At 37.5% G+C, this 19,614-nt stretch overlaps 1 protein-coding gene across 2 annotated transcripts in view; it reads left to right on the top strand.

Moving 5' to 3' along the window:
* RNASET2 (ribonuclease T2) overlaps window positions 1-19,614 on the top strand; it is a 57,792-nt gene that overhangs the window by 19,131 nt on the left and 19,047 nt on the right. For both annotated transcript variants that reach the window (XM_043963631.1, XM_043963630.1), the window contains exons 5-6: window positions 5,276-5,333; window positions 7,123-7,193. In XM_043963631.1, coding sequence (XP_043819566.1) covers window positions 5,276-5,333; window positions 7,123-7,193 — 129 coding nt within the window. The remainder of the gene's footprint in view (window positions 1-5,275; window positions 5,334-7,122; window positions 7,194-19,614) is intronic.

Here is a 19,614-nt window from a genome sequence, read left to right as displayed (position 1 = left end):
GCCAGGTCAAGGATGTTTCAGATACTCTCTTTTTGGTGAAATGAGAATTCTACCATTAACTTCAATCTCTACTGTATTTTGACTCTAGCTTTTATAATCTGCATCAGGGACATCACTCATTTCCTCCAACTGGCAGGGTGATTTCTAGTATACTCCTACAGGTGTTTCACTTGTTTCTCTACCCTTTTATCCTTCCCTACATGTTCTTCCCCTTGTTTCCTTTCATAGTGTATGGAGCAAACTGCCTCAGTTTACCCAAATAACTCGAGGAGACCACCAAGTCAAGCAGAGACAGATTTATTACATCCTCATGAGGACGGGCAAAACCCAATTACACATTGAAGTCTTGCAAAGATATGCCCAATCCTCTAGATTTTTATAGTAATCCTGAAAAGGACTGTCCCCACGTACACCTAGGGTGGATGAGCTCACAATCTAACATCCAATCCTGTCTCATCCAAGGTGCGTGTTCAGCTCGTGATCAATGTATGGAGACATGCATACGTGTTCCAGGAGCAAGGGGGAAAAGGGGAGGGGGAACAAGGTCAAACCAAAGGAAAAGGAAACAGGGGAGTGAGAGTCAGATGTTTCACATCTCACAGTTCCCACTGACTCCCCTCTCCAGGCCCCTGTCTCTAAAGATAAGGATGACAGGGTTAAAATTTATCTTCGGCTATGTTGGGAAGTCAAAGAAATAATTGGCAATTAAACTTAAAGGAGACAGTGAGAATTTGACAAGCAATAAACTTCTAACAAACTATACTGGGGCAGGTCTGGGTACCTTCCAGACCCCATGGTCAGAGTTTAATCTGACTCAAATCCATAATCATATCATACAATAGGATCAATGGATTCTTACAGGGCTGTATCTTCTTGACTTTTATGTGTTCTTCTATAACCCTTTTTATATAATATTTCTTTTTTTTTTTGCGGGGCAATGAGGGTTAAGTGACTTGCTCAGGGTCACACAGCTAGTAAGTGTCAAGTGTCTGAGACCAGATTTGAACTCAGGTCCTCCTGAATCCAGGGCTGGTGCTTTATCCCCTGTGTCACCTAGCAGCCCCTATATAATATTTCTTTTGAGTAAAATCTACCATAGTCTTGGGGGTGCATCTTGGTGCAGTGTATAAAGCACTGGCCCTGGATTCAGGAGTTCAAATCTGGCCTCAGAAACTTGACACTTATTAGCTGTGTGACCCTGGGCAAGTCACTTGACCCTCATAGCTCCACAAAAAACAACAACAGCAACAAAAAACAACAAAAAAACTAACCACCCAAAAAAAACCCCCAAAATCTACCATTGTCCTATTACAGATGTGAGTTCTGTCCCTATTATATGATAGTAGGATTTATCTCCTTTCCTTAAAGTGCCAAGTTCATGTTTATTACTTCCACCTTCAAACACTGCAGTCTATACAGCTCAATCATATATTTAGAAGGAACTCTAGAGATAAGATGATGTAATCTGGAGCTGGATTTTTTTTTTATGTCATGGATACTATTTTGTATCATGGCAGACTGAGGAAGCTAAAAATCCCTTCTCAGGGTAATATTTTTAAATGCAGAAAATAATATACATAGATTAATAAAGGAAATCAAAGGTTAGTGAAAATAAAGATATTTTTGTTTTTCCCCTGCCCAAATTCATAGAACCCTGAATCAATCCATGGACTACTTGGGGGTCCACACCCCATCCCCCCACCCCCAGATTAAGAAGCTCTAATCTAATTAATAAGGCAGTGCATTATGCGGAAAACTTGTGAGACTCAAAAAATCTGAATTCTGCTCCCAGCTGGATTTGAGACTTTAAACAATTTTTTGCTTCAATTTCCCCATCTATTAAATTGGGAGGCCAGTTTCCATAATTTATAATTTTTTTTAATTTTGAAAATTAAAAAAGTTTTTCCTTTGTATTTTATTTTTTTAAGGATTTTTAAAAGATTTCTTTTAAAAATAATATTTTATTTTTCTTCTCAATTATAAGTAAAAGCAATTTTTAACATTTATTTAAAAATATTTTCGAGTTACAAGTTTTTTTCCCTTCCTCCCTTCTTTTCCCCCACTGAAACAGTAAGCAATCTGATATAGGTTATACATGTGCAATTATGCAAAATATATTTCCATATTAGTCATGTTGTAAAAGAAGACATAGACCCAAAGGGGAAAAAAAAACACAAAAAAAGAGTGAAAATAGAATGCTTCCATCTGTATTCAGACTCCGTTAGTTTTAGTTTAGTTTAGTTTTGTTTTTTTCTGGAGGTGGATAGCATTTTTCATGGGTTCTTTGCAATTGTCTTGGACCATCATATTGCTGAGAGTAGCTAAATCATTCACAGTTGATCATTGTACAATATTGTTGTTACTGTGTATAATGTTGTTCTGATTTTGCTCACTCACTCTATCAGTTCATATAGGTCTTTCCAAGTTTTTCTGAGATCCTCCTGCTTATCATTTCTTTTTTGGAAAAAAATTTTTAATTAAACATAAAGAAAACTATCAACATTTATTTTTTGATTTTGAGTTCCATTTTTCTCCCTCCTTTCCCTCCCCTCGACTGATATAGGTTATATATATGCAGTAATGTAAAACATATTTCCAAATTGTTGTTTGTCCTTTGTTTTTGAAGAGGACCATGACAGATGCAGTGACAGATGTCATGACTTGCAATGAATTGGATTTAAGTGAGGAAGGGCTGTGCAAAGTCACCAACCTCACTCTCTCTTCCGGAACCATCTGTGTCCAGTGGCAAGATATATATCAGGATAACTGGAGATGGCCTGAAAGTTTAAGTCTATTGGGGTTAAGTGACTTGCCCAGGGTCACACAGCTAGTAAGTGTCTGAGGTGAGGTTTGAACTCAGATCCTTCTGACTCCAGGGCCAGTGCTTTATCAAACAACGCACCACCTAGCCATGCCATTTCTACATTAGTCATGTTGTGAAAGAAGAAACAGAACAAAAGGAAAAAAAAACATGAAAAAAGTGAAAATAGTATGCTTTTGATCTGGATTCAGACCCCATCAGTTCTTTCTCTGGATGTAGTGAACATTTTCCATAATGAGACTTTTGCAATTGTTTTGGATTATCATATTGCCGAGAAGAACTAAGTCAATCATAGTTGATCATCTCACAGTGTTAACTGTTCCTATGTACAATGTTCTCCTGGTTCTGTTCAGTTCATTCAGCATCAGTTCATGTAAAAATTCTGTTCGTTTTTTCCTACAGCACATTAATATTCCACAACACTCATATACCACAACTTCTTTAGCCATTCCCCAATTGATGGTCATCCTCTCAAGCTCCAATTCTTTGTCACCACAGAAAGGAGCTGCTATAAATATTTTTTCACATGTAGGTACTTTTCCCTTTTTTATGATCTCTTTGGGATACAGAACTAATAGTGTTTTGCTGGATCAAAGGATATACAAAGTTTGATTGCCCTTTGGGCATAGTTTCAGAATGTTTGGATCAGTTCACAACTCCACCAGCAGTGCATTAGGGTCCCAATTTTCCCACATCTTCTCCAACATTTATTATTTTCCTTTTCTGTCATATTAGTCAATATGATAGGTATGAGGTGGTACATTAGAGTTGTTTTAATTTGCATTTCTTTAATCAATATTGTTCCATAGTATTCCATTAGAGTTATATACCACAACTTGTTCAGCCATTCCCTAACTGATGGGCATCCCTTCAATTTTCAATTCTTTGCCATCACAAAAAGGGCTGCTGTAAATATTGTTATACAGATCAGTCCTTTTCCCTTTCTTCTCCCTCAATCCCTTTCGGATACAGACTTAATAGTGGCATTTCTGGATCAAAAGGTATGCAAAGCATAACTTCTAATTTTCCAAATGGAGTACTCTATAATTATGACTCTACTAATAATTATAGCTTTAATTGTAAAGTTGCAATAAAACATACATCTTATTAGAATTTTACCTACTCCTTAGGCAGAAGTAGTGCCTAGGCTGGTGAATGCAAAGGGTCCCATTTTTGTGTTGTTCAATTGTTTTTAGTCTTGTCTGATGCTTCATGACCTCATTTGGGGTTTTCTTGGCAAAGATACTGGAGTGGCTTGCTATTTCCTTCAGCAAATCATTTTACAGATGAGGAAACAGTAGCAAATGGTGAAATGACTTGCCCAGGGCCACACAGCAATTTAGTGTCTGAGGCCAGATTCAAGCTCATGAAGATGAGTCTTCCTGATGCCAGCTGCTGCACTGTATCCACTGTGACACCTAGCTTCCCCCAAAGGGTCACAAAGAAATATTAGTAATAATGCTAATAATAGTTAAGGAGGCCATGTGGCCTAGTGAACAGAAAATTGGTTTTAGATTCAGGACCACCCAGGTTCAAATATGCCTCTATGACACATACTAACTGGATGACCCTGGGCAAGTTATTTAACTTTTCTGGGCTCTAGACAATTCAGAACATTAAGGTAATTGCAGATCCAGTGCTGATGAGCACTGGTTTTATGTAAGAAATGATTTACCAGGAGACCTCTACACCAATAAAAGCATAAATCAGATGAAGAGTAAGTATAACTGCAGCATCCTGCATTTATGTAGCACCTGAAGGTTGGCAAAGCATTTTACATGCATCAGCTCTGTTTTGTGAGAATACTCCAGTGTCAAACCTCGTTGGTAGCAAAGGAAATTAGAATCTTTTTCCTTGTCATAAAAACAGTTTTTTGATCAAGCTGACCTTTTCCAGGTTATTCAGGAGTTTTTGAAATGTCGCAGCCCCTGAAAAAAATGTAAGCAGTAAACTAAGTAAATAAGTTAGAGAAAGAATGGGACTTGGCATCAACAGGAACTGTCACAGAGCTGGAAGATTTGAAGGGGTTGAATACTGGAGGCAAAGAATTTGTATAACAAGACAATGAATAAGGGAGGGCACAGTGTGATTAGCTGGCTCATTTCTCTAAAATAACCTTTTTTCATTAATCTACTTGCAGGAAAAGACTCTAGGTTTTAATAAAACTTTTACAGTTTTAAAAAGAAACTCCAATTATGATTGTGTTAGTGGTTCGTTTTGCCAAATTGAATTTGAGTGTTCAGTGTTAGATTGTGGCTGTGAGTGTGGCATTAATAATTCCAAAATGATGCTTTTTGACTATTCTTTGGAAGCCTTAATGGAAAAGGCACCCTCTACATGAGGCGACCTAATCAAAGAACAAGAGTCAATTGTAAGTATTAGCCATAGGTCCATAGGAAAACGATCTCAAGATTAATTTCTGTCTTTTATTATCTTTTCTTTTTTCTTTTCCAGGCCTGATAAAGCTGGCGAGTGTAACAGATCATGGCACTTTAATTTAGATGAGATCAAGGTACTGCTTTTTAATTTATCTAATGAAAGTCAGTGCTAAATTGTGATCTGACTAGAACAGTCTGGTCTGTCTTACTAGCAGTGTTCTTGGAATTAAATCTTCTGACTCAGTTTTAGAATCATGAATAGACTCAGTAGGATTGAACCCTAAAGATTTTGTGGAATACTTTTTTCGATTAATTCTAAAATAAATATGTAGGGGAGAAAATCAAACCGTAATCACTATTGCTATGTCTTGAGACATGCCTTTCCCTTGTTCTCTGAAATGTCTTTACTTCTCTCTGCTAGTTCACATCCTTCATTTTCTTTTTTAGAAAGTGTCCCTTACTGATAGCTATGTGACCTATAGAAGTCACTTAACCATTCTGGACCTCAGTTTCCTCATCTGTAAAATAAGGGTATTGGTCTAATGCCCTTCTGGCTTTTATCTGTGGGCATTAGAATGCTACCAAGACAACTCTTTTGTTGAGCTTTATCATTTAAATGTGTTCATTTAACATGCATTAAATTTAACCAATATATGTCTGTACATATTTATTGGTTGCTTTTTGTAAATGTATTTTATTTTTGTCACTAGCTCGTTTGTCTCTTCAGGTCAAGAGGAGTAGCTTTTATTTCTTTTCTATCTTCTTCTCAATACACCCATACCCATCATTCATTCTTGAAATTGATACTCAAGGAGTATACTTCTTATTTGTTTGTTGGGGTTTTTTGGCAGGGCAGTGAGGGTTAAGTGACTTGCCCAGGGTCACATAGATAGTAAGTGTCAGGTGTCTGAGGCCGGATTTGAACTCAGGTCCTCCTGAATCCAGGGCCAGTGCTTTATCCACTGTGCCATCTAGCTGCCCCAGGAGTATGCTTCTTGGAGGTGTTGGCCCTAATGCAGTAGTTCTTAAGTACTTATTTCCGAAGCTCCTTCAGTGGGGGGAAGCCACATAAACTATCTTATCAAAATTAATTCCATTTGCCACTTAAAGATAATTAACATTCATGGGAGGAATGTCCTTGCTTTTGATGATAAATGAGAAGTATCAGAAGTAAATTATTAATTAATCCCATACAAAAATTTTAATTGTATGGGGGACGGGACTTTTGTTGGGGTAGCAAGAATGCAAGACAAAAGTCATGATCTCCACCAGTGTTGCTATCTGCATTCTGGAAACTTTTTGAAGAGTCAAGGTAACTTGAACAGCCCTAGGTGTTAGGTACTTGGGGGAGACAGGAGATGAAAAAGAAATAAGGTCCTTCTGTTTATCTCCTTTTTCAGACTCAGTGGGAAGTGTGGACCATGTTGGGGGAGGGTATACTGCATGCAGCCCGGGATGGGGAAGATATGAGAAGAATTCACCTGTCCCAGCATAGAGGTCCTTTCTAGGAAGGAGTAAGCAAACAAGATCTGGACAGCTGCTGTTTTTAGGTGTAAGACTGACAGACAAACTGAAAATGTGCTGATGAGCCCTGAAGAGTGTTGGCTTGCCTTAGCTAATCTCATGCTGAAATAGTGAATGCTTTTAAGTTAGGGGGTTGCTTTCTCTCTACGTGATGCTAGTATTGACATCTTTAACAGAACTAAGTTGGGAAGTAACATTTTGAAATCCAGCTTTTGGTTACTACTTAAATTTAGCATCCAGAGAACTCTTCCTAGATACTAGGTAGGAGGAATAACCACAATACCTTTAATATCCCTTAATGGAAGTAGCTTAGGTATTATATTAAGGTACCCATTTGCCAAATTTCCCTTCTTGATTTTCGTGTCACTAAAATGTACTTTTCTCTCTCTAATTGGACAGGATCTTTTACCCGACATGAAGCATTTCTGGCCTGATGTAATCCATCCATCTCCGAATCGCAGCCAGTTCTGGTGAGTCCACATACTTTAAGAACTTTTCTTGCCTCTTAGAAAACAAATTAGGACTAATTTTATAAATGAAGTGTTAAGTAAAATTTTTGTGGGAAGCACAGATAGAAAATTTGATCTACTTCCAAAGCTGAGAACTTTGAAAAACACATTGTGTTAGAAATAATTCTGTCATGTCGCTTTTCGAGTGACTTTCTCCCGTGTAAAAAAAATAGAGAAATGGAATTTCTTCTTTATAATCTTTTTGCTATTGGATTTGGATGTAACATATATAATGTGGCTTCTGTGTGTGCGTAGGGTCCGGACTTGTGATTGCATCTGTATAGGGAGCTGGCCATCCCCCCAATGCAGATTGGCACCTCATCTTATTCAGTCAATCAGCAAGCATTTATGAAGTATTTTCTATGCGCTAAGAATACAAAAACATAAATGCCCTGCCCTCAAGAAACTTGCATCGGTAGGAGATAAATTGTAAATAGAGAAGTGTACAAAAAATGTAGACACTATAAATAGGAGGCAATTTTGCTTAGAGATTAGAAGCTGGAGTAGTTAATTAGGAAGGGCCTCAGATAGGAAGTAGTTTTTAAACTGAGCAACAGGGGTGAGTATGGTGATTAAAATAATTTCAAAAGACGTAGTTTCTGGGTAATTTAATCATTTTGTTAAGAAGGCCAGCACGTTATTAATAAAAAGATGGTCATTTCGCTATCTCTTTTAGACCCAAACAAGCTTAGAGCTTATATGTTCTTTTGGAAATGGAGTGGCAACCAATTCTGATTGGTTTACAAAATAGGGAGTGAACAGTATTAAAATGAGGGGCCGAGAGTGACGTCATATCATCCTTCGACTGAGAAACTGTCTCTATATTCAGACTACCCCCAACCTTCCCCTATTTAGACAAAAGGATCTGTCTCTACCCAACACTGGTTAAGTGGAATTCACTTGGTACGGTTGAGTTGGGTCAGATAGAAAAGTTTAACTCCACCCTCAGAGCCTGAGATCAAGAGAATTATGTAAAAATAGGGTTGAAAAGATAGGTTGGAGACAAGTGGTGAAGAGTTTTTAATGCTAGAGAAGTTTATATTTGATACTAGTATATGCATTATAGAAACTCTGAAGTTTATCATAGGGTGACTTTGGTAGCCACATGGAAGATTGTTTGGAGTGGAGAAAGATGGGATAGGAAAGCCATTTATTACTGCAGCTATGGCCATAACAATTAGGAGTGTGATAGGTAATGAGGACCTGAACTTAGGTGGTAGAGAGAAAGGGATTAATGCAAAGGGTGTTGTTGGGGTAGAATTGATAATACCTGAAAACACATTTTAATATACGGGGTAACTGACAATCACAGAATTGCCTGAAGTTCTCTGATTAAGGAACTCATCTCCATAGTCAATAGGTGTTGCTGTTGAGACTTGAAATTGGGTCTTTTTGAGTATGGGGGCAGTCTGACTTCTATCCACTATGTCACGTACTACTGGATAGTAGTGTCAAACATTAATTGCATTATTTTTATTTCTTTCACTTAAATTTTACTTTGTAAAGTCATGGTTAATAGTGCAGAATATTTGAATATCAACAAAAATTTAACTTCCCATTAGGAAAATGCTCATTCTGAAAAAGGATGTTGCTTTCTTGAACTTCTCTTGGGAAAAAGGTAAAACATGTTCATGAAAAGTAAATGCTGTCATATTTGAATAATCAAAAAAAAAAGGTGACAGCTAAATATCTAAAAGGAAAAAATCTTCAGCTTGTTTCAATTAAATCTCCTAATTTTTAGAAAAAGCTGAGTTTTGCCGAAAGTGAGAAAGACCCTGTGTTACAGTTAAATGAATGTTTTGTTTTGGAGTCAGAGATGGCTGGGTTTGAAACCTGATTCTTCCACTTGCTACTTGTGTGACTTTGGACATTACTTCCTTGGACCTCAGTTTCCTCGTATGCAAAATGAAGGTTGCCTTTAAGATTCTTTCCAGTGCTACATCTTTGTTCTATGTCTTTAATATCTGTTAATTTCAAGATAACTTGAAAAATAATTGCTTTAATAAAATCATACCAAATCTTTAATATCCATTAGAGGATAAACCTAATATTCTCTTGGTTAAATTAGATTGGCTGAAGGCAAGATGCCTCATTTTATTTCCCCATTCTAAGTTCTGTTTTTCATAATGCAGATAACAATAAAGACCAATTTAAAAAATTTTAACATTTAAATTTTTTTTGCCAAGATGAAGTCCCTGACTTTTTTCAAAGATGAGTTTAACCTGAAAGTATTTCTCTGGAGGGTTGTCAGGAATAGCTTTGAGTTGGGAAGAAGTGGTCACTTTCATTTTAATGCTGTTGTAGGGTTCAAGTGGAAAATTTCCTCTAAGTGTATGTTGCACTGAAGTGGCTTTACTGGGAGAGGACCCTGAGTGTCTTGAAATTTTCCTTTACATAGGAGGAATTTTGATAAGAAAATCGGGTTTAATAACAGCTTAAAAATAGCTAATCTAGGTATTGAACAAAGCTGGGTTGTTCTTTTGTTTAGCACAGCCTTAAAATATGGAATGAGAGGAATATGGAATATGTCTTAGAATACAGAATGATGAGATAAGTATCATGCATTGACATGAGAAATCACCAAGAAAAAGCATTTCATATTATATACTAAAGAACAAGGAAACTATGGTAACCAGTTTGCTGTTAAAAATATGAACATTGTATTGATTATACTGTTCTGTTCAGACACCAATGTGATACTAAATGATGATAAAATTAGCAATCAACCAATCAATATACATATATGGAATGCCTACTGTGATCCAAGTAGCATGGTAAGCCCTGTTATATTTAATGAAAAATATGTAATGATTCAGGGTAAAAGTCAAAATGACTTCTAATCTTCTTGGATTCAGTAGTAGTAAGCTGCAGTTTTCTTATATTTTGTTCTTTTTCTTTACTGAGTGAAAAAAGTAAATCTCAAAATTAGTAATTCTCATCCCCAAAGTCTTACCAAGTGTTACTGGCAAGGGGCATAATTTTGTGAAAGCTACCTTGCAAAAATTTTATTCTTCTGCAAAATACTTTCCTACTTGATTTGTTTTGGCTTTATTGAGAAGGAAAGCTATCTTTTGTTCAAATTACATTTTTAAGGTTTTTTAGAAATGTATTAAAGAGTGGCAGTTCTTTAGCATGGGAACAGGCAATCAGGAAACCAATGTTTCTGTTTGGAAAGATTTTGGTTTTGTTTTTTCCATTTGCCACCTCAAGTGACAATGTTTGTAAAGTGAAAACAAGATTATGTAGACTATAAGCTCCTTGAAGCAGCTATTTCATTTTTGTCTTTGTATTTATGTACACCAATAAAACCACAGGGCTGGACTACCCCAACCACTTCAGAAAAAGGTTCTTGTGTATTTAGGATAGAACTTCATAATTGATATTTAGCAAGTGTTTTTTGAATTGATGAAGTCATGGACAATTCACTTCTTCTATTATTACATTATTTAAATTTCCCCTGTTCCCTTAACCTTGCAGACAGACCTCAAATTAATAAAAACTTAAAAAAGAAAGAAGAAAAAAAAGAAAATAATTCAGCAAAACTGATCAATCTGTTGAAAAAATTTGACATCATATGCCATGTTCCACATCCTTGAACTCTTTCTCCCTCCTACCTCGGAAAAAAAGTAGGGAGAAGTAAGTAGATGTCTTCTAATATCTCATCTTTGCGGCCAAATCTGTTTGTTTAATTTTTTAATATTCTTTTTTATTATTTTGACTTTTAATAATTTGATGTAATTTGAACAAGAGAGTTGTCTTTCCTAGTAAAGCAAAATGAAATTAAATAGGAAAATATTTCATAGTAGAATAAAAATTTTGCAGGATTGTTTTCACATAATTATGCCCTTTGCCTAGCAACAGTAAGAAACCCAAATAGTAAGACTTTGGAGGACAGAATTAGTAATTTTTAGGCAGATTTTCAGATTTTCTTCTTTTACTCAACACAAAAAACAAAACATTAGAAAACTGAAACTTACTACTGAACCCTAGAAATTTAAATGTCTAAGCATTTGTTCTTTTGTTCTTTCCCTTTACACTGTGGTAGTAACTAGGTATATTGTTTTCTTGGTTCTTACTTCACTTTGTGAAGCGTATGTCAGTCTTTTCCTGCCTCTCTGTATTTGTCATGTCCATCATTTTTTTTTTGTGGGGGGGGGGCAATGAATGAGTGCCTTCCCAGGGTCACACAGCTAGTAAGTGTCAAGTGTCTGAGGCCGGATTTGAAGTCAGGTCCTCCTGAATCCAGGGCTGGTGCCTTATCCACTGCACCACCTAGCTGCCCCCTATAGCCATCATTTCTTAAAGAATAATGTAATCTATGTACTACAGGTTTTTTTTAGCCATCTCCTATTAGCTACTTATCAAGACTGACAAATTAGTTGTGGAATTTAAAATGATTTTATATACATGGGCACTCACACATAATAGTAACAATAACAATAATCAGCATTTATCTTTTTCTGTGAAGTTTGCAAAGAAATTTACATGTTCTCATGTGATAATTATATACCTTTTACATATATATACAATATACAGGCCAGATTCCTGTACTTTCCACAGCTAGATGATATTAGTTCACTTCCATAAACTCATTCTGCTTGCTTCGTGACTCCAGGAGCAGCCCTCCATCTAATGCAACACCCTGCTAACAGGAAGTCAGTACTTAAGGTTGGAAAGGGAAAACTAAGAGAAGCATTTTGTTGCTTTTGATCAATTCAGGTAATCTGTAAATTTTGTTATTTTCTTTCTAAATTCTCTCTATCTCTTCATTCCCTCCCCCCAACCATTGAGGCAAGAATTATGATAAAATGTATATATGTAGATAGATAGATAGATAATCATGCAAAACATTTCCATCACAGTGGTCATGCTGAAGAGGAAAAAAAGCACAAGAAAAATAAAGAGAAAGAAAAATATGCTTTGTTCTGCATTCAGAGTTCATCACTTATTACTCTGGAGATGGATAACATTTTTTATCATGAGTCCTTTGGAATTGTTGTGGATCATTGTATCAGTCAGAGTTGCTGAGTCTTTCATAGTAGATTTTCTTCATTTTGCATCAGTTAATATAACTCTTCCTAGGTTTTCCAAAACCATCCCCTTCATCATTTCTTATAGCACAATAGTATTACATCAGAATCATAGGCCACAGCTTGTTTAGCCATTCTCCATTTGATGGGTAACCCCTCATTTTCTGACTCTTTGCCACTATGAAAAAAAAGCTGTTATAATTTTTTTTAAACATATGGGTTCTTGTCCTTTGATCTCTTTGGGGTATAGTAGTGGTTTTCCTTAGCCAAAGGGTATGCACAGATTTATAGCCCTTTGGGTAGAGTTCCAAATTGTTTTCCAGAATGGTCAGATTATTTTGCTGCCCCACCAATAGTGCATTAGTATACCTATGGGAAGCTATAAATTTTGAACTGCTGTTCGTGGTATTTTAAATATGATGGACAACAAGAGAGGGACTACAGGACTGAAAAAGGGCAAAGGGCCTATTTTTTTAAACGTAGAGAATAGAGTCTGCAAATTATATATTGGAGAACTTGACTTTAGTTCCAAGAAAAATTCTAGAATGTGTTACTCAAGGGCTAGTTAGCAGACATCTGGAAAGGAAAGCAGTGATTACCAAGAGCCATCTTTGCTTCATTATGAACAGATCATGCCTAACTAAACTTATTTCTTTTTCTAACAGGATTATTAAACTAGTAGATCCAGGTAATGCTGTTTGCCTAGTAAATCTATAGTTTACCTAGATTTTAGCACACCCTTGGTAAAATGTCTCATGTTGGGATGGGCAGCAGTTGAATTGCATCTATCAAGACTCAAGTGCTACCAAAATCTAAATGGAAAGTATTCAACAAAATAAATAAAAGTATTGTAGAATATAGATAATATTAATATGGAGTTTTCTTAGTTAATATGTGGAATCTTTATGTACAATTTAATGGCCTCTATTTCTGTTTGAGTTTAACACTACATTGTTCAGATAATAATACAGTTAGATTCAGAACAGGTAGAATGGTTGGACCCAAAGTTTAGTCTTTAATAGCTCAATTTCAGCTTGGCATTAGGTCTCTAGTAGAGTTGCACAGTGGTCTGTGCTTTGATCTGTATGGTTGAACATTCATATCAATGACTTAGATAAAGGTATTGGCATTCTTTTCATTTTTTTGTATAGCACTTGTTAGGAAGATAAGGTAATAAACCTGGATAATGGAGGTCAAATCCGAAAGGACCTTGGCAGCTAGAACATAGAATCAACTTTCTGTATGCCCAGCATTGAACTAAGCTTGCTAGGGATACAAAAAGTGGCAGTAATTCCTACCCTCAAGAAACTCACAATCTAATGGGGGAGACAAGCAAACAGCTATGTACAAACAAGCTATTGACATGATCAATAGGAGATAATTAAAGGAGGGAAGGCCCCAAGAGTTAAGAGGGATTGGAAAAGGCTTCCAGTAGAAGATGGGATTTTAATTGGGCCTTGAAGGAAACCTTGGAAGTCAGGAGGCACAAATGTGGGAGAGCATTAATCCATAATAAAATGGAATAATTGTCATTACAATTACTGTAACCTCTTGCTCTCGGGTTCAAAAAGTCAATCTCATAAAGTACCTGGGGAGGTGTATTTAGATAACAGCTGTCGTGGACGGAAAGCTCAATTTGAGTCAGCAGTTTGATTTAGTATCTAAAAAAGGAGTATTGGGCTGCATTAAGAGAAGCATAGCTAGCTTCTCAGAATAAGGAAGTGAAGAAGGAAGCCCTTCTTTATTCTGTCCTGGCCACACATGTTCAGTTCTGGGGCCACAGAAACCACAGTTTCTTTCTTTCTTTCTTTCTTTCTTTCTTTATTTTAGAAACCACAGTTTCATAAGGACATTGTTAAACTAGAGAGTTTCCAAAGGAGATTAACCAAGATAAGGAAGGGCCTTGAGTCAATGTCATAAGAGAATTGTTTGAAGGAACCAATATCATTTAGAAGACAAGAGCCAAATGGGACATGGTAGCCATGTTCAAGTGTTTGAAGGGCTTTCATATGGAAAGGGGATTTAAGCTTATTGTTTGGTCCCAAAGGCAAAACTACAAGCAATGGGTAAAAGTTGCAAATAGACTAATGTAAGCTTGATGCCAGAAAAAAGCTTCCTGGGGGCGGCTAGGTGGCGCAGTGGATAAAGCACCAGTCCTGGATTCAGGAGGATCTGAGTTCAAATCCAGCCTCAGACACTTGACACTAGCTGTGTGACCCTGGGCAAGTCACTTAACCCCCATTGCCCTGCCAAAAAAAAAAAAAAGCTTCCTAATAATTAGAACTGTCCCGAACTGCCTTCTGTTCCCCTTCACTAAAGGTCTTCTGGCAATGGTTGGGTGATTATGTGTTGGGCATTTTGTAGTAGGGTTTCTTTTCTTTTTCTTTTTTTTTTTTACGGGGCAATGGGGCTTAAGTGACTTGCCCAGGGTCACACAGCTAGTAAGTGTCAAGTGTCTGAGGCCGGATTTGAACTCAGGTACTCCTGACTCCAGGGCCGGTGCTTTATCCACTGCGCCACCTAGCTGCCCCCTAGGGTTTCTTTTTAATTATGGAATCAACTAGATAGTCACTGAATGCCCTTCCAACTCTTAAAATGCTGTGATTAACTGAGCTGCCTTTTACTCCCTAGCCAGTGGAGGCAGGTATGGTTTGTGGGGATGTGATCATGGCTTGAGAGTAGTCATGTAGCTCAAAGCAATGAGAAAAAAACAAATCTTCAAAGTCAGCAAATACAGGGTATCCCAAAAATCTTAGTGCCATTTTAAGCTTTAAATAGTTTAAAGATTGGTAAGTCTATTTATTTTTATTTAAGTTTTAGGCAATCAAAATTTTAGTAACAAGGATCCTATTAGTGACATGCTCAAATATATTTGGCTAAGTTAAAATTTTTTAAAAATGCTTTTAGCCCCAAATGTAACAACTATACACAGCTTTATATGGAACATTCCATAAATCAACAGAAAATAGACTTGAGAACACTCAAAAAAATTGAGGGACTCTATTTTCTAAGCAGCATTTTATTTTTGCAAAACAAACAAAGGTATCTCTTGGACTGATTAAAAGGTATTAGTTTAAGTAGCTTAAAACTGCACTAAGACTTTTGGGACACAGTTATTGTGCTCGCTACTGGTTTTGGTTTTGTTTAAAATCCTTAATAAATCCCTAGTTCATTCACATTAGGCCACTCTGTTAGACTCATACTGAATGAACCAAAGAGTGATTACGTCTGGACAGCTAGTTGGTGCAATGGTTAGAGTTTTGGGCTTGGAATCAGAAAGACTTCCTGGGCAAGTCACTTAGCTCTGTTTGTCTTAGCTTCCTCAACTGTAAAATGAGCCAGAGAAAGAAATGATAAACCACTCTGGTATCTTTGCCAAGAAAACACCAAATGGGGTCACAAAGATTCAGACACAACTGAAATTACTCAAGACAAAAGTGATTACTTCTAGGATCCCTATTAACCATATTATATCTTGTACTTGGCAGAGATTCTGTTACAAAAGCTGGTCAAGACAGAGTGCCTCTTTCCTGAACCCAGTGAATCAGAGATGCATTCGGTCATCTCTGACCCAGATCTACATCCATCACTGTTTTCCAAGTTCTCCAGTCAGGATGATATTTTCTAAGTCTATATACCTCCCCACCCCATGTCCACTGAACACAAAGCATTATGAATCATAGTAGTTATGCTCATCCGAACCTACTTTGGCAACATTAGATTATCCAGCAACTTGATAACTTCTCAGATCTATCTATCCCTTAATCTCCTGCTGCCTGTTGGTTTTCTCAACCTGAATACCTCAGAGACATCTCAAACTCAGTGTGTCTAAAACAGAACTCATGTTTTACCCAGTACCCACTACCTCCTCCCAACTTCCTTCCTTTTCTCATGGATACCAACATTCTTCTCTTCAACCAGGTCACTCCAAGTCATCCTTAGTTATTCATTCTTTATGACTGCTCCCCACCCCAACCCATAACGAATACAATAAATAGCCAAGTCTTTTCCTTTTGACTTCCTCATCCCACAAATCTATTACTTTCTTCTAACCTTTGCCTGAATTACTGCAGTCTCCTTCTAAGTGGTATCCCTATGTCTAGTCTCTCCCTTATCTACATCATTCTTCATACAACTGTGAAATTAATATTCCTATACAGCAGGTCTGCCTAAGTTATTCTCAAAAAACTTCAATGGCGCTCCATTGCCATAAGGCTCACACACACACACACACACACACACACACACACACACACACACACACACACACACACACACACACACACACACTCTTTTTTGGGCGTTACAAAGCCCTTGACAATTGGGCCTGTCTTTCCAGTCTTACCAGACATCACCGCCCTCACACACTCTAAGTCTGCTCTCTTGCCAGTCTGGCTCATTTGCTATTCTCCAGAGGCAACATTCCATCTTCCATTTCTGTGCTTTGGCTCAGACTGTCCCCCATCCTTGGAATGCTCTCCATCCTTCCCTCCACCTCTCTCAATATCCCAACTTCCTCAAGTTCTAGCTCTTTTTTTTTTCTTTTTCTTTTTCTTTTTTTTTTTGGTGAGGCAATTGGGGTTAAGTGACTTTCCCAGGGTCACACAGCTAGTAAGTGTCAAGTGTCTGAGGCCGGATTTGAACTCAGGTACTCCTGACTCCAGGGCCGGTGCTGTATCCACTGCGCCACCTAGCTGCCCCTCTATCTCTTTTAAGAAGCACAATGCATAGAGTGCCTGGCCTGGAGTAAGGAAGACTGATCTTCATGGATTCAAATCCAGCCTCAGATATTTACTAGTGGTGTGACCCTGGACAAGTCACTTAACCCTGCTTGCCTCAGTTTCCTCATCTGTAAAATGTGCTGGAGAAGGACAAGGCAAAGCACTCCAGTATCTTTTTGTTTGTTTGTTTTTTGGTTTTTGGGTTTTTTTGCAGGGCAATGAGGGTTAAGTGACTTGCCCAGGGTCACACAGCTAGTAAGTGTCTGAGGCCGGATTTGAACTCAGGTACTCCTGAATCCAGGGCCGGTGCTTTATCCACTGCGCCACCTAGCCACACCCTCCAGTATCTTTTTGCCAAGAAAACCCCAAAGGTTCACAAAGCTTGACACAACTGAATGGCAACTAGAGTGTCCATCCCCTCCCCCCCCCCCCAGCACTATGTATTTATTTTGTATACATATCTATTTACATATCTGCAAATAAGTGTATCTCTTGAGGAGAAACACAAGATCCACAAGGGCAGAGACTTTGGTATCCATATCTCTAGGGCCTAGCACACAGCCTTGGCACCTCGCAGGTCCTTAAGAAGTGCTTATTGGTTGGTTGATTTCCAGGCTGTCTGGGGCAATGGCAACCTTTGTTCATTGTATCTCCAAGATTACTGATGAGGGGAAGGGACATAACTGAAAAAGAATTCATTAAATGCTTATGACATACTGGGTGCTAAGATCTAAGGACACAAATGCAGAAATGAACCAGTCTCTGTTTTTAAGAAGCTTCCATTCTAATAAGGGGAGACTACACTTATAGGGGAGTAGTTTCCAGGAAGTGATGCTTTGGTTTGAAAAGTCACTGGAATTGTGAGTGGAAGCACCAGGAAATACTCTAACACATTCTTCCCGGCAGCAAAGGCAGGATGTACTGGATTATGGTCTCAGAGCTGCAAAGCAGGGAAGGTTATAGCAATCAAGAAAGGGTACAGTCAAGTGTGGTGTGGCTCGAGACAGCTGGGAATAGAGGGTATTGTGGGAGATACCCAGCAGACCTGGGTTTGAACCTGGACTCTGTCAGGTACTATTTGTGGGACTTGGGGTAAGTCCTCCAATCTCAGCTTCCTCATCGGGTACATGAGGGGGTTAGACTAAGTGATTCTTGAGTAACTTCCAGCTTTAAAGCTATTAACTAGCTCTAAATTCTTTGGATTACAGGTTCCTTAGCTAGTAATAGCAGACATTTACATGGTGCTTTACATGTACTCTCTCCTCTGAGGCTCACAACAACTCTGGGAAGTAAATGCACAGGTGCAGCTGGCCTTTATTTTCTTTTTACCTGGTCTCTGTTCTTGACTCCTGCTCTGAGTAACCTTTCCTCCTTTCCTGCTCTTGCTTTCCAGCTTTGAAACCACTGTCAAATAAATATTGCTATTGCTGCTGGGAAGAGGGTTAATTTATTTCTTGGTGACTCCGTTCACCCTTCCTATGACTTTTTACCTATTAAAATCTCCATTTTACAGATTAAGAAACTGAGAGTCAAGTGACTGGCCTTTGGCCATATTGTTATTAGGTATCAGAGCAGGGATTCAAATGCTTCCTTAGCGACTACAAATCCTTGTCAAAAGATTTGTTTACAATCCTTATGAAAAGGAAAGAGGTGGATTGGACGCTATCGAAGACCCCATTGACTGCTAACGTCTTTTGATTCTGTAAGCTGCTATGGAAACTGCTTTATATTATGTGTTCTAGTTATGCATCTTTTCTCTTACCTGTCCTTCAAAGTGACATTTTCTCCTTAAGGTTAAAGAAATTAAAAAAAAAAAACAATGGCAACCATAACAAGTTGGGTGACTTTGGATTAGTTCCAACCATGAATTCATTTTTATTTTAGATTCTTATTGTGGTTACTTCATGATGTAATGCTGAATAAACCTGAGGCAACAGTAACTGGTGCATGTTCTGTTTATCTCAGATTAGAATTTTGCTAAACCTTGAGCTTTCTCAGAACCAAGTAAATTTTGATTGTTGAGCTGATTATGTAAAACTGGTTTTGTTTCCATGCACAATATTGTGTCTCTCCCACCTTTGTTTGTAGAGATTGTGTAGTCTCTCCCAATGGAATGTTATCTCCTTGAGGAGTGTTTCACCTTTGATGTGGTGTGTGGTCTTTGAGATCTTTTTCTTATGTCACAGTTATATTCCATTGTAGTTATATACCACAATAGTATAATCATTCCCCAACTGATTGGCACCCACTTAGTTTTCAGTTCATTTTTTTCTTTCTTTCTTTCTTTTGTTTTCTTGAAGGCCCCTCTTTAGGCTCAGGAAATTTGTTTTGATTATGACTATTTCCTCATGATATTATACTCCCTTTTGATTCCCCCTTTCTTCCTCTTCCATGGCTACTCTCTGTGGCATCTAACTTGGGGTATGGGTATATGTGTTTGCATGTGTGTGTATATAAATATACACATACACATACATAGATAGATATATGCACACATACATGTATATATGTTTTATACACACACACATATATATATATATATTTCTTGTACCTCCTCTATCCCTTTGAAAGCCTTTTTGTCAGAATACCTCTTAAAAACTCGTGAACTTAACAACAAATTATAAAAAACAA

This window comes from Dromiciops gliroides, chromosome 4 (genome assembly GCF_019393635.1).
Source record: "Dromiciops gliroides isolate mDroGli1 chromosome 4, mDroGli1.pri, whole genome shotgun sequence".
Taxonomy (NCBI): domain Eukaryota; kingdom Metazoa; phylum Chordata; class Mammalia; order Microbiotheria; family Microbiotheriidae; genus Dromiciops; species Dromiciops gliroides.
The sequence above is the reverse complement of the archived record's forward strand: the minus strand, read 5'-3'. Positions and strand labels throughout refer to the sequence as shown.